This window comes from Mus musculus, chromosome 13, assembly GCF_000001635.26.
Source record: "Mus musculus strain C57BL/6J chromosome 13, GRCm38.p6 C57BL/6J".
Classification (NCBI taxonomy): Eukaryota; Metazoa; Chordata; class Mammalia; order Rodentia; family Muridae; genus Mus; species Mus musculus.
The window spans coordinates 65,168,039-65,182,191 of record NC_000079.6 but is presented as its reverse complement, the minus strand read 5'-3'; the positions used below and the strand labels follow the sequence as shown (position 1 = coordinate 65,182,191).

At 41.4% G+C, this 14,153-nt stretch overlaps 1 protein-coding gene across 1 annotated transcript in view; it reads left to right on the top strand.

Moving 5' to 3' along the window:
• The window catches only part of Nlrp4f (NLR family, pyrin domain containing 4F), a 28,606-nt gene extending 23,525 nt beyond the window's left edge, over nt 1-5,081 (top strand). Inside the window, exons 9-10 of the mRNA NM_175290.4 lie at nt 490-663; nt 4,529-5,081. Of these exons, the coding sequence (NP_780499.3) occupies nt 490-628 (139 nt within the window). The 3' untranslated portion in view covers nt 629-663; nt 4,529-5,081. The remainder of the gene's footprint in view (nt 1-489; nt 664-4,528) is intronic.
• Nucleotides 5,082-14,153: the final 9,072 nt, after the last annotated feature.

The window sequence follows — 14,153 nt, the reverse complement described above, 5'->3', positions numbered from 1 at the left end:
TAGATCCCACCTGATAGTTCTCATTTTAACTTAGTTATCTCTATAAAGACTCTATCTCAAAACTCAGTCCCACAGGACACTAGGGATTAGAACTTCAACACATGAATTTTGATTGTATGTAGTTTAGTTCATAGCAGAATAAATCTCAGTGTTTCAAATCAAAAGGTTTCAAGGAACTTGAGGTGTAGGCTTAGATCTTCCCAACCTTTGTTTCACTGTATTACCCAGTGCAAGGGCCAATTTTATCCCATGTTCAAGGGCTGGGACAGCAGATTATTAGTGGAACTATTAGTTCACCACAGACACGGACACTAAGAATAAACTATTGTGGTCACATCTGCCAATGAAAGGAAAATTTATTGTTGTGAACACTTGGTGTTTGAGAGACTGTCCACAGAGGCTACGGAGTGAGCATAATCTAAATAACTAAGTCACCTCCCACATACATTCCTTCTCACCCTGATATAGAACTGTTCCTTTTTGTTATAGGTTGGAAGCCTGTGAAATAACTGATGCCAGTAATGAGGAGCTTTGTTATGCTTTTATGCAGTGTGAGACCCTGCAGACGCTCAACCTCATGGGGAATGCCTTCGAAGTCAGTAGAATGGTTTTCTTTCCCAGGTTCTGAGACAGCGAAAGTGTTCCTTCTGTTCATGTACTTGGGTGAGCTGGCCTCTGTTCTCCTTGATGAGTCCTTAGGGATAAGAACAGATGACTTGAGATCTAACATGTGCAGCTAATAATATAATCATTGAAGATAGAAATAATAGCTGGGGAGATGTCTCAGTCCATAGAGTGCTTGTTACACAAGCATAAGGATGAGAGATGTATCCCTAAAAACTACATTTAAAACCTAGACATGGGATTTCCCATTGTAATCCAGTACTGGAGAGGTAAATACAAGAGGATCTTAATGTTCACTGGGTATCCAGTGTAGTCATAATGGTGAGTTTCAGAACTAATGAGTGACCTCATCTCAGAAATCAAGAATGATACCTGAGCTTGGCCTCTGACCTCTGCCTGTTTACACACAGTAAACACAAATAACTCAATAATAAGGTGTTTGGTTGCACCTGTAATAATCCTGGAACTGCTACACCAGTAAGCATTATCTTATCTAGAAACTCCACCTCTTACTCAAGGACTACGGCAAGTTCATTGGTGTCTGGAGCGGGGATGCCATAAAATATTATTAAAATTTAAATTAAAAATAAATTCAAGTAACATTTTCACTGCCAGAGGGTGTATGTTGCATGAGTATTAGGTTAAATATAAAGCCTTTCCTTGCTCTGTGACTGGTGAGTGCCCAGGTACTGGTGATACTTAGTACTATTATAAATATAATTTTGTTTATGCAGATAGTCCTGACTTAAGATTGTTTAGATCTATAATATGTTTAAGATCTACAATATGAAGGCATACCCAGTCATTCAATTTTTTCTTCCAACACAGTACTCATCAATTATATGAGATGACATATTAACATTTTAACATTTTCATATAAAATGGTCTTTGTTAGGTGATCTGATTTTTTTCCCACCTGGAGCCTAATGTGAGTGCTCTGAGAATATTTAAAATAGGCTAAGGAAACTAGAGTGGTCTGCTTGTAGACAGAGATTTACATTATACATTTGTCATATACATGTAAGTCAGACTACTTTATATAAGCATAAGATATTATATAAGTATGATAATTTAAAAAATCTTCAGCATTTATCTCTGTGGTTTGTTGCCCCCCCCCCACCATGGTCTTTAAATCTATATGAGATCAAGGTAATTTTTGTGAAAATATGTGAGTTCAGGTGCACATGTGTCTGTGGATTGTGTATACAAGTGTGGAGACCAGAAGACAACCTCTAATGGCCATCCATCATCAGATGCCATCCACTTCAGTTATTTTTGAGATGGGATCTCTCACTGGAACCTGAGAGTAACAAATTCTGTAAGGGCTGGTTAGCCATCAAGTGTTACGGATGTGTCAGCCTCTGCTTCATTGGTTCTTGGACCACAGTCATATGCCACTATTTCCAGTTTTTTCATGTGGGTGATAGGAATTAGCCTCAGGTCCTCATGCTTGTGTAGCAAAAATTCACTAGGAAAACCATCTCTCCTGGCCCTCAAGATCAGCGTTGTTTTAAGTAGTTATTAAGCCACTCATTTCTAGGAAAGTAAAACCTTATCAGAATGTCCAAACTTTTGACATTTCAACATGGCATACATACATACACACACACACATACACACACACACACACACACACACACACACACACACACACACACACACACACACACACACACACACAGACCCTTACTTCAAACTCAAAATATGCAGTTGGCTTATAGAAAAAAATCTTATTGTTCTGAGTAAACTTATTCTTTTGTGCTAGACCTTTTCATAGCTGCATATTAGCCCATGAGTTGCAGGTTGAATATGTCTGCCAGATGTTGGATTATAATATTTATAACTCTAGTTGTCTCTCCTGGAAGAACACAAAAGCTCACTTCTTTAAGATTTACTCTTGCAAATTCCCCTCCCCTCTGGAAATGTTGAGTTGCCTGCAAGATTTCTTTCTTTCTTTGTGTTGGTTGGACTTTAAGAGGGTACCAAGCTGGAGTGGATGCATAAGGAAGTAGAAAGAGGTGAGTTACATGGAATTTTCTGAGCCTTCCAGCTTTGCATTTGTTTCCAATTCAGTCATGTTTACTCTGCACCCTGGGCAAGCTATCAGTTCCTCAGATTTGATCTGCAAAGTAAGAGTTATTTGACATGAGAAAGTAAAAAATTACAGGTGTCAGACAATGTGATAGATATTATGAAACCAAGTAAGTTTCTATGGTGTCCTCTCATTCCACCATGTAAAAGTCTGAGACAGACATATACTACAATTAACATATGCCCTAGGAACATGGTTTATTCCTAGAGGACAAAGCTACTTTAAACATAGAAATATACATAATGTGATGGTTTGAATAAAAACACCTCCCATAGTTTCAGATGTTTGAATATTTGATCTGTAGTAGATATTGCCATTTGGGCAGGCTTTGGAGGTGTGACCTTGCTGGAGAAAGCATGTCACTGGGACAGGTTTTGAGGTTGCAAAGCTTCATACCATTCCCAGAGCGTTTTCTCCACATATTGCTTATGTTTCAAGATGTGATTCAGCTTCCTGCTCCTCCTGTCACTCTTCTCTGCCACCATGGTGATAGACTCTTACCCTGCTGGAACTGTAGGGGGTTTTAGGCAAACCGGCCCTTCCTCCTGAATGTTGGTTAGTCATGGTATTTTACTTCAATAATTAGAAAGGAGTTAATTCAGAACAATAACAGAGGCAGGAAACAGAGTTTGTGTGTGTGTGTGTGTGTGTGTGTTGTCTGTGACTGTGGTTGTATGTGTGTAGATACACATGCATGAGAACAGTTAGCCAAAGGGCTAAGACCAGACAGTCATATTATGAAAAGAATTATTGTTTGGGGCTTGAATAAAAAAAATCCTCACTCCTTTTTTCAAGTCTTCTGTGCAAAACCCTCAGGCTTAGATGGAATCATTAGAATCCTACCACCATTCTGAATGTTGATATCAAACTGAATAAACCACACTTGGACCGATGGGGTGTAATTCATAGCATAGAGATGGCCAGAGCAGAAACTGTGAAGAGACTCAGTTAAGTAATGTTCTTGCAGCAGAAGTAGAAGAACCTGAGTTCAGATCTTCAGCATATGTCTATAACCTTAGCGCCAGGGAGAGGGAGGTTCCCTTAAGGTTATTGACCAACCAGCCTATGAATGGCAGGTTTGTTGAAAGACAATGTCTCAAAAACATAAGGTGGAAGATTAATGAAGAATCCTGATAGTGACCTCTGGCGCGCGTGCGCACGCACACGCACACGCACACGCACACGCACACACACAGGCAAACCAACAAATTAATTTTTCCTTAAGTTTTAAAATTTTATGTGTATGGATAATTTGCCTGCATGTATATTCTGGTTTAGAGGCCAGGAGATGGTATGAGATGCCTTGGAACTGGAGATACAGATGTTGTAAGCTGCAGTGTGAAATTAAACCTGGGGCCTTCACAAGTATAGCCAGTGTTCTTAACCACTGAGCAATCTCTCCAGTCCCCAGTCCAGACCAGTTTTATGAAAGAGTATGGATGCCAAACATGTATCAGCACACCATCTCATAGCATGGATGTGTCACTCCATTTAGAGGGAATATCAGCATCTCCTTAACTTGGCCTTAGAAAAGAAGTACAAAAGGAAAGGGTGAGGGTCTAGGGAAATGGCTCTTCAGTTAAGAGCACTTGCTGTTCTTGTAGAGGACTCAGCTTTAGTTCCCAGCACCGAACATGGCTGCTCACAACTGCTGTAGCCCAGGCTCCATGGGTTCTGGCAACTTCTGACTTCTACAGGCACCTGCACACACATGGTGCACACAATAAACTCACAGGCACACACACATTAAAAAACCTTTAAATCATAAAGGAAGAGTGAATTGATGCTGTTTATTTTTCTCCATCTTTCTAGACTGTGGATTACTGACTTTGATAATGAATTCCAGGCATTTCTGCTTTCTGTGAAAAAGAAAAATCACTTCTTGACCATCAGAGGCAGTGTGGAAGCAGACGGAGAAAAGAAGGGTGGAGATTCTGATGCAAGAACCATGGGCGAACTGTCCAATGAGATATGATTTCTTTATACCTTATTCAGATGTGTTTTTGCAAGACAGATGTGGTTTTTTGTTTGCCCTACAGTTTCAGAGAGGCCATTCAAAGATATTCATGCTAAAATGACTACTTTATAGTGACTTTTTTCCCATACAAGTTTCTTAACACTCAATACAATGTTAAGTATCTTTAATGCTTTAGGATCTCTTAACAAGAGTTTTGCCTTTTGTTGGATTATTTATTGGAGTTAAAGTGTAGGTCCAGGCTAATGTTACCCAAAAAGTTTTTGGGGAAATTTTATTTGGCTATGCATGAGAAGCCTTCAGCAGAGGGGTATAGACTGGATACTCAGATAATGGAAATTGCTGCTGTTTTGTGTTTTATATTAAAGAATAGTAGTCATTTCCCAAGTCTACTGACTTCTAATCTCAAATGTTAATGCACAAATGGTTGTGTGGATATGTGTGTGTGGATGTGTGTGTGTGTGTGTGTGTGTGTGTGTGTGTGTGTAAATGAGCATAGGTACTTGCAAAGGCCATGGTTGTACCTCTGGGCCCAGGGCAGAGGCGTGTGGAGTGGCAGGGGATGCTACACAGAGGAGCCCTGTGTGGAGCACAGGACCCTAGCAGCCCGCTCTACATCCAGCTGAGCATCGGGTCCCCTCCCCAGAAAGTGGGGTTCAGCCTGTGCTAGGCATGTGGTATGTGGGGTGGGGAAGGATGCAGACAGCGGCGTCCACAGCCCAGCCGGGCACGAGCAGCCATGAAACTCATCCACTCGTGACACTGGGCCACGGCTCGGCCACACAGAAGCCATAGTCGGATGCAGCTCCTCTGCAGAGTGTCTTCTGCGTGCTCAGATCTGCGGTAAGGATGGCCCAGGGCGCTGCTACTTTGGGGAGGCGCTGGGCATCTGGCTTGGGGAGAGAAGCTGGCCTACTGTGTGCTAGGCTCAATCCTAGTTTCAAAAATGGGAGGGAGGGAGGGGGGAGGCAGAGAGAGAGGGAGAGGGAGAGGGAGAGGGAGGGAGAGATTGAGAGAGGGAGAGATTGAGGGAGAGATTGAGAGTGTGAATGAGCGTGATCATCCAGCATAAGGCCAGCTATCCAGACATCACTGGTCTTTGTCAGGCCTCCATGGCGCCACCGTGTGGCCATTTAGTAGAAAGACAGGAATTTTGGGAAAAACTCAAGAAGGGGCTGACTTTAACCTCTGAGCCACAGCCCTAGAACGGCAAGCCCTTGTTTCCTAGAATATAAGAGAGTGCACAGAGGAAGCGCGGGTGGGACCGATGGGGACATGCGCACGACACGGGATATCGTGGAAATCTCTGCTGACCGGAGCCAGCGTGCATGCACCGTGTTCCGCGGGACGCAGTCTCTTTCTGAGCCGCAGGGATGGATGGACGCTCCATCCGCCCTGAGACCTCATGAGACCTCGAGGGCAGAACTGGGCACGGGCGGGCGGGGACGCGGTCCGAGGCTGGCCCATCCCGGGATGTCCGTGGGACGCCAGACTGCCTCGTCCCTGCACTGAAAGAAGAGGGCTGGGAGGAGACGTGACACGGCATGACCCGACGCCCCAGTGGTCTCTCTGTCCACCCCGTCTCCCGTGTCCCTAGTCCACGTGTCTCTGTGGAAGAGCGAGTGTGACACACACACACACACTCCCCTGACGTTGCTCTGCACCTGTTCTCATATCCTCGTCTGCTCAGCCCGTCTACCCCCTCCTTGAGTGAGCGGGGTCTGAGATCCTCTCCGCCTTATCACTGTGGACGTGGCCTGGGAGGCGGGGTGTGGGAACCAGAGACGTCCAGGTGGGGTAACCTCAGTTGGGGATAAGGGATAGCCTCAGATCAAACATCTAATCATCTTGCCTCTGACTCCTGAATGCTGGGATTACAGCCATGAAAACCACCATACACAACTCAAAATGGAGTCCTGAATTTATATTTGTGGCCTTGTACATTTTGAGCCATGTGTTGCAGGAGTTTATAAGGACAAACTTATAGTACACTTATTTTCCCATGGGACTTTGTTATTTTCCAAGAACTACAACCTCTAGCATTCCAGGAAGTTACCTGGTCCCTGGGCAGGTGAGCCATACAGATTTGGGCATTATACAGCCTTGATCTGTTGTCATCATAATCTCTTCATCTCTATACGTTTTTCCTCTAGTAAGTAGTGTGATGTCATTTATATATTACAAATGAGGTATTGCATATCAAGTAATGGGTATAGACAAAACTTCTATGGCTATGACCCATTACTAGCTTGAGTCCATTCTCAATGAATTTAAATGAATATACACACACACACATATACATATATATATATATCACTATACTATATATATATGGTATATTATATATGTGTATATATATGATCTATATATGGTATTAAGCTCTTATATTAAACTGACAAGATGATTTCTATTTGAATAGATGGACATGTTTTATTTGGAAAACACTGGATTTTCCCATATTTGTAAGATTCTATATAAATAGGCTAGTTCAATAATACATATACAAACCCTTCTGTTTAGGAAAAAAATAAGACCAGGCTGATTTATTAAGGCAGCCTAAGTTCAGCTTCTCATTCCTGTGACCTGAGTTGGGTCCTCCTAGTTCTCTCGATCATAACACAGGATGACTTTCCCAATCTAGCAAAAATATTTTAAACACCTATGACTTACAAAACAACAAGGGGGGATGGAAATAGGGGTCACTGCCTTTTAAGGAAGAAATAATAATCCTTTGAAGAAGGTAGAACAAAGAACATCTGGAATTTGAGATGGACAGTGTTGTTGGAATTTCCAACCCCAGTAAGCTCATATAAAAACCACAGAATCCAGTTATTATAATTATAAGCTATATGCCTAGATTGGGCAGATACAACACTGTACTAACTTATTCCCCAGCTATAAAATCCCCTTCCTACTTATGGTTTCTCTTGGCCACATGGTTCTGGTCCATCATGCTTCCTCCTCTTATGTCCTCTTTCCTTTCTCTCTTGTTGTCTTCTTCTCTACCTGCCTCCACCATTGAACCTCCAGTCCCACCTTTCCCCTCCATTGCCCAATCACAGATTCTAGCCTTTATTGACCAGTTAAAATGGGGAGAAGGTTCATAAGAGATCACCTGACTCATGATGGACTGCTCGCCTGGGGAAGCCCTCTTGAAGAAGCAAAATTAACATTAGAATAGGAACATCATCCAGCTAACCAGCAACTGGACTGAACAAAAAAAGGAGTGTTGGATGAGAGTTGGAAAGGAGGGTGCAGTGGATGGGCCATTACTGGATACAAGTGAGGGTGGGAGACTTCTCGGGACATCTTGGCGCCTAGGGCAAAGAAAGTCCAGATGAAGAAAGAAGAATGGGCAAGTGAAAAATGTCAGTGCCTGTAGACTCTCTGTGGGCACTCGGCAGACAGAGGAGGCAGCCCATGTGGCTGGAAAATGGAAAGAAAGCAGAAAAACCCCTTCCAGAGGGCTTGAACGCCACAGCAAACACTTGGGATTCTTATCTGTAAGTCATTCTGAGCCCAGGGGTACCATGATTTGTTCTGTCTTTCCTACAAGAGGTCCTGGGACTAGAAGGAAATCGTAAAAATAAATTAATTAAATAATTAAAAATTTAAAAATAATTGGAGAGGGAAAGAAAGTTAAGTTTAGCCTATTATATAAAGGAAAGGACATCACTACTACAGGAAAGAGAATCTGTTTGTGGTATGGCATGCCTACATATCTAGAGCTTGGGAGGCTAAGGCAGAAGAGTGGAGAGTTTGAGACCAGCCTGAGGTACATACTAAGACCTTGTCTCAAAAATAAAAATGAAAGAGCAGAAAAGAGAATAAGGAGACAAGAGGGGGGAGAAAAAAAATGGGAGAGAAGGGGACTGCTTTCAAGTGGGAGTAGCTCTTATAAATTAATGGTTGAAATTAATTAATAACAGTGTCAAAGTTTAAAATAAGAGTATGAAAATTAAATAAAGATTGGGGATTTGAATGCAAAAAAAAAAAAAGAAAAGAAAAGCAATTTGGGTTGTGGTTGACCTCACATACTTCCTGTAACAGGCTGGCTCTAACATGTTTTGGGAAGCAAAATGCTTTTCTTTAATGCTTTAGACTCATAAATGTAATTCCAGGGAACACATAATTTGAGTGTTCTATTAATTCCTTGTTAAGGGAGGTGTCCTTTATAATAAAAAAGCATTTGTCTCATGCTACTGTCTTAAATTCATTTTTCTTTCTGAGTTCAGAATATATGGTTATATCCATAGATACCTATATATAGGCATACCTATAATAACAGCAATCAAGAGGCTGAGGCAAGAGGACTGCAAGCTTGAGGCAAGCCTGAGCTACATAGTGATACCCTGCTTCAAAACATAAAATAAACGCCAGACAGTGGTGGCACATGTCTTTAATCCCAGCACTTGGGAGGCAGAGGCAGGCAGATTTCTGAGTTCAAGGCCACCCTGGTCTACAAAGTGAGTTCTGGGACAGCCAGGGCTACACAGAGAAACCCTGTCTCAAAAAACCAAATAATAATAATAATAATAATAATAATAATAATAATAATAATAATAACCTTCATTGCTTTCTGCTTTTTAACTTCTTTCTGAAGATATCTGTTGGGAGGCCACCTACAGGAAGTACATTAAACAGCATCTAACATAAACCTGACCAATCTCTCCCCTTCTGTGCACAGAAAGTACCCATTACTCACAGGCACAATAGTACTTTTCAAGGGAGGACACATGAAGAAAGGTGGGATCCACTTCTCCTGCTTGTCATTGGTCAGCCTATTTGTGGTCTGATGAAGCAAGATTTCTTCTATTCAAAGCAATAAAACATCTATTGCTGTGTGCTAAGAATCAGAGTTTTTGCTCAGTGTCTTCATTTCCTGCCCAGTAACTTGAGTTTAGATATGGTCATCTTACTTATCCTGTCATTGTAATGACTCACAAAAATGAAGTTGAAGCCATCTAAGATAGGCACTGTAGCACAGGCCTGTAGTCACAGTGGTTAGAAAGTGGAGGCAGGAGTTTCAGAATCTCAAAGTCATCTAAGGGGAGAATGGTCAGTAGAGTCTGGTATAAGGTCCATGGAACCAGGGGAGACTGTGATTGGCTCAGGACAATGCCTGTAGACTTTCTTGCAGCTCCAGAACTTAAGGTCCATGGCACCAGCAAGTGATAGCTAAGGTATTTACCACACAGGGTTTGTATTCTGGATACTGTTTGTTGTCCAAGGTAGTCTAGGTCACATCAGGGTCAGTTTCTTTTGCTCATTAAAGAAAGGAATTCTGCAAGTGGGAGAATTAGCCTCAGGCATGGATGAGCTCCCAATTGCATGTGTCCCACTGCAAAGTGTTCATCCCTAAAACCATAAACACACAACCAGTAGAAACAGACTCAGCAGGCTTTATTCATATATTTGTATATACTTACACATACTTAAAAGGAAGAAGTTGGAAGGGAAGAATTTGGGAAGGGATGAAGAAAATACATTTGTTGAGGTCTCAGAGGACTCACATGACAGCTAGCAAACTTCTTTAGCTCAAATCCTGATGGAATCTGATGCCCACTTTGGGTCTCTGTGGGAATTGTAAACATGTGGTGACCAAATAATTGGCAGGCAAAACATTCATATATTATTAATTTTTCTTTTTTATTAGATACTTTATCTACATTTCAAATGTTATCTTCTTTCCTGGTTTCCCCTCCAAAACACCCCTATCCCATTCCACCTCTCCCTGCTCACCAACCCACTCACACTTCCCTGTCTTGGCATTCCCCTACACTGGGGCATCAAGCCTTCTCAGAACCAAGGGCTTGTCCCTCTCATTGATATCCCAAAAGGCCATCCTCTGCTACATATGCAGCTGGAGCCATGGGTCCCTCCATTGTACTCTTTGGTGGTTTAGTCCCTGGGAGCTCTGGCGGGTCTAGTTGGTTCATATTGTTGTTCCTCCTATGGGGCTGCAAGCTCCTTCAGCTCCTTTGGTCCTTGTTCTAGCTCCTCCATTGAGGACCCTGTGCTCAGTCCAATGGTTGGCTTTTAGTATATTTCTCAGGCACTGGCAGAAACTCTCAGGAAACAAGTATATCAGGCTCCTGTCAGCAAGTACTTGTTGGCATCTACAACAGCTTCTGGGTCTGGTACCTGTATATGGGATGGATCCCAAGATGGGGCAGTCTCTGAATGGTCTTTCTTTCAGTCTCTGCTCCACACTTTGTCTCTGTATCTCCTTCCATGGGTATTTTGTTCCCCCTTCTAAGAAGGACCAAAGTATCCACACTTTTGTTTTCCTTCTTCTTGAGCTTCATTTGGTCTGTGATTGTATCTTGGATATTTTGAGTTTCTAGGCTAATATCCACTTATCAGTGAGTGTATACCATGTGTGTTCTTTTGAGATTGGGTTACCTCACTCAGGATGATATTTTCTAGTTCTATCCATTTGCCTAAGAATTTCATGAATTGTTTTTAATAGCTGAGCAGTACTCCATTGTGTAAATGTACCACATTTTCTGTATCCATTCCTCTGTTGAGGGACATCTGGGTTCTTTCCAGCTTCTGGCTATTATAAATATAGCTGTTATGAACATAGGGGAACATATATCCTTATTACATGTTGGAGCATCTTCTGGGTTTATGCTGGTATTGCTGGGTCCTTCAGTAATACTATGTCCAATTTTCTGAGGAACCGCCAGACTGATTTCCAGAGTGGTTGTACAAGTTTGCAATCCCACCAACAATGGAGGAGTGTTCCTGTTTCTCCACATCCTCGCCAGCATCTGCTGTCACCTGAATTTTTTATCTTAGCCATTCTGACTGGTGTGAGGTGGAATCTCAGGGTTGTTTTGATTTGCATTTCCCTGATGATTAAGGATGTTGAACAGTTTTTCAGGTGCTTCTCGGCCATTCAGTATTCCTCAGGTGAGAATTCTTTGTTTAGCTCTGAGCCCCATTTTTAATGGGGTTATTTGATTTTCTGGAGTCCACCTTCTTGAGTTCTCTCTATATATATTGGATATTAGTCCCCTATCTGATTTAGGATAGGTAAAGATCCTTTCCCAATCTGTTGGTGGCCTTTTTGTCTTATTGACAGTGTCTTTTGCCTTGCAGAAGCTTTGCAATTTTATGAGGTCCCATTTGTCGATTCTCGATCTTACAGCACAAGCCATTGCTGTTCTATTCAGGAATTTTTCCCCTATACCCATATCTTCTAGGGTTTTCCCTACTTTCTCCTCTATGAGTTTCAGTGTCTCTGGTTTTATGTGGAGTTCCTTAATCCACTTAGATTTGACCTTAGTACAGGGAGATAGGAATGGATCAATTCACATTCTTCTACATGATAACGCCAGTTGTGCCAGCACCATTTGTTGAAGATGCTGTCTTTTTTCCACCGGATGGTTTTTGCTCCCTTGTGAAAGATCAAGTGACCATAGGTGTGTGGGTTCATTTCTGGGTCTTCAATTCTATTCCCTTGGTCTATTTGTCTGTCACAATACCAGTACCATGCAGTTTTTAATCACAATTGCTCTGTAGTACAGCTTTAGGTCAGGCATGGTGATTCCACCAGAGGTTCTTTTATCTTTGAGAAGAGTTTTTGCTATCCTAGGTTTTTTGTTATTCCAGATGAATTTGCAGATTACTCTTTCTAATTCGTTGAAGAATTGAGTTGGAATTTTGATGGGGATTGCATTGAATCTGTAGATTGCTTTTGGCAAGATAGCCATTTTTACTATATTGATCCTGCCAATCCATGAGCATGGGAGATCTTTCCATCTTCTGAGATCTTCTTTAATTTCTTTCTTCAGAGACTTGAAGTTCTTATCATACAGATCTTTCACTTCCTTAGTTAGAGTCATGCCAAGGTATTTTATATTATTTGTGATTATTGAGAAGGGTGTTGTTTCCCTAATTTCTTTCTCAGCTTGTTTATCCTTTGTGTACAGAAAGGCCATTGACTTGTTTGAGTTAATTTTATATCCAGCTACTTCACTGAAGCTGTTTATCAGGTTTAGGAGTTCTCTGGTGGAATTTTTAGGGTCATTTTTATATACTGTCATATCATCTGCACAAAGTGATATTTTGACTTCTTCCTTTCCAATTTGTATCCCCTTGATCTCCTTTTGTTGTCGAATTGCTCTGGCTAGGACTTCAAGTACAATGTTGAAGAGGTAGGGAGAAAGTGGGCAGCCTTGTCTAGTCCCTGGTTTTAGTGGGATTGCTTCCAGCTTTTCACCATTTACTTTGATGTTGGCTACTGGTTTGCTGTAGATTGCTTTTATCATGGTTAGGTATGGGCCTTGAATTCCTGATCATTCCAAGACTTTTATCATGAATGGGTGTTAGATTTTGTCAAATGCTTTCTCCGAATCTAATGAGATGATCATGTGGTTTTTGTCTTTGAGTTTGTTTATATACTGGATTACGTTGATGGATTTCCGTATATTGAACCATCCCTGCATCCCTGGGATGAAACCTACTTGGTCAGGATGGATGATTGTTTTGATGTGTTCTTGGATTCGGTTAGTGAGAACTTTATTGAGGATTTTTGCATCGATATTCGTAAGGGAAATTGCTCTGGATTTCTCTCTCTTTGTTGAGTCTTTTTGTCATTTAGGTATCAGAGTAATTGTGGCTTCATAGAATGAGTTGGGTAGAGTACCTTCTGTTTCTATTTTGTGGAATAGTTTGTGAAGAACTGGGATTAGATCTTCTTTGGAGGTCTGATAGAACTCTGCACTAAACCCATCTGGTCCTGGGCTTTTTTTGTTTGGGAGACTATTAATGACTGCTTCTATTTCTTTAGGGGATATATAGGACTGTTTAGATCATTAACCTGATCTTGATTTAACTTTGGTATCTGGTATCTGTCCAGAAACTTGTCCCTTTCGTCCAGGTTCTCCAGTTTTGTTGAGTATAGCCTTTTGTAGAAGGATCTGATGGTGTTTTGGATTTCTTCAGGATCTGTTGTTATGTCTCCCTTTTCATTTCTGATTTTGTTAATTAGGATGCTTTCCTTGTGCTCTCTAATGAGTCTGGCTCAGGGTTTATCTATCTTGTTGATTTTCTCAAAGAACCAACTCCTCATTTGGTTGATTCTTTGAATAGTTCTTTTGTTTCCACTTGGTTGATTTCACCCCTGAGTTTGATTATTTCCTGCCGTCTACTCCTCTTGGGTGAATTTGCTTCCTTTTGTTCTAGAGCTTTTAGGTGTGTTGTCAAGCTGCTAATGTGTGCTCTCTCTAGTTTCTTTTTGGAGGCACTCAGAGCTATGAGTTTTCCTCTTAGAAATGCTTTCATTGTGTCCCATAAGTTTGGGTATGTTGTGGCTTCATTTTCATTAAACTCCAAAAAGTCCTTAATTTCTTTCTTTATTCCTTCCTTGACCAAAGTATCATTGAGAAGAGTGTTGTTCAGTTTCCACGTGAATGTTGGCTTTCTATTATTTATTTGTTATTGAAGATCAGC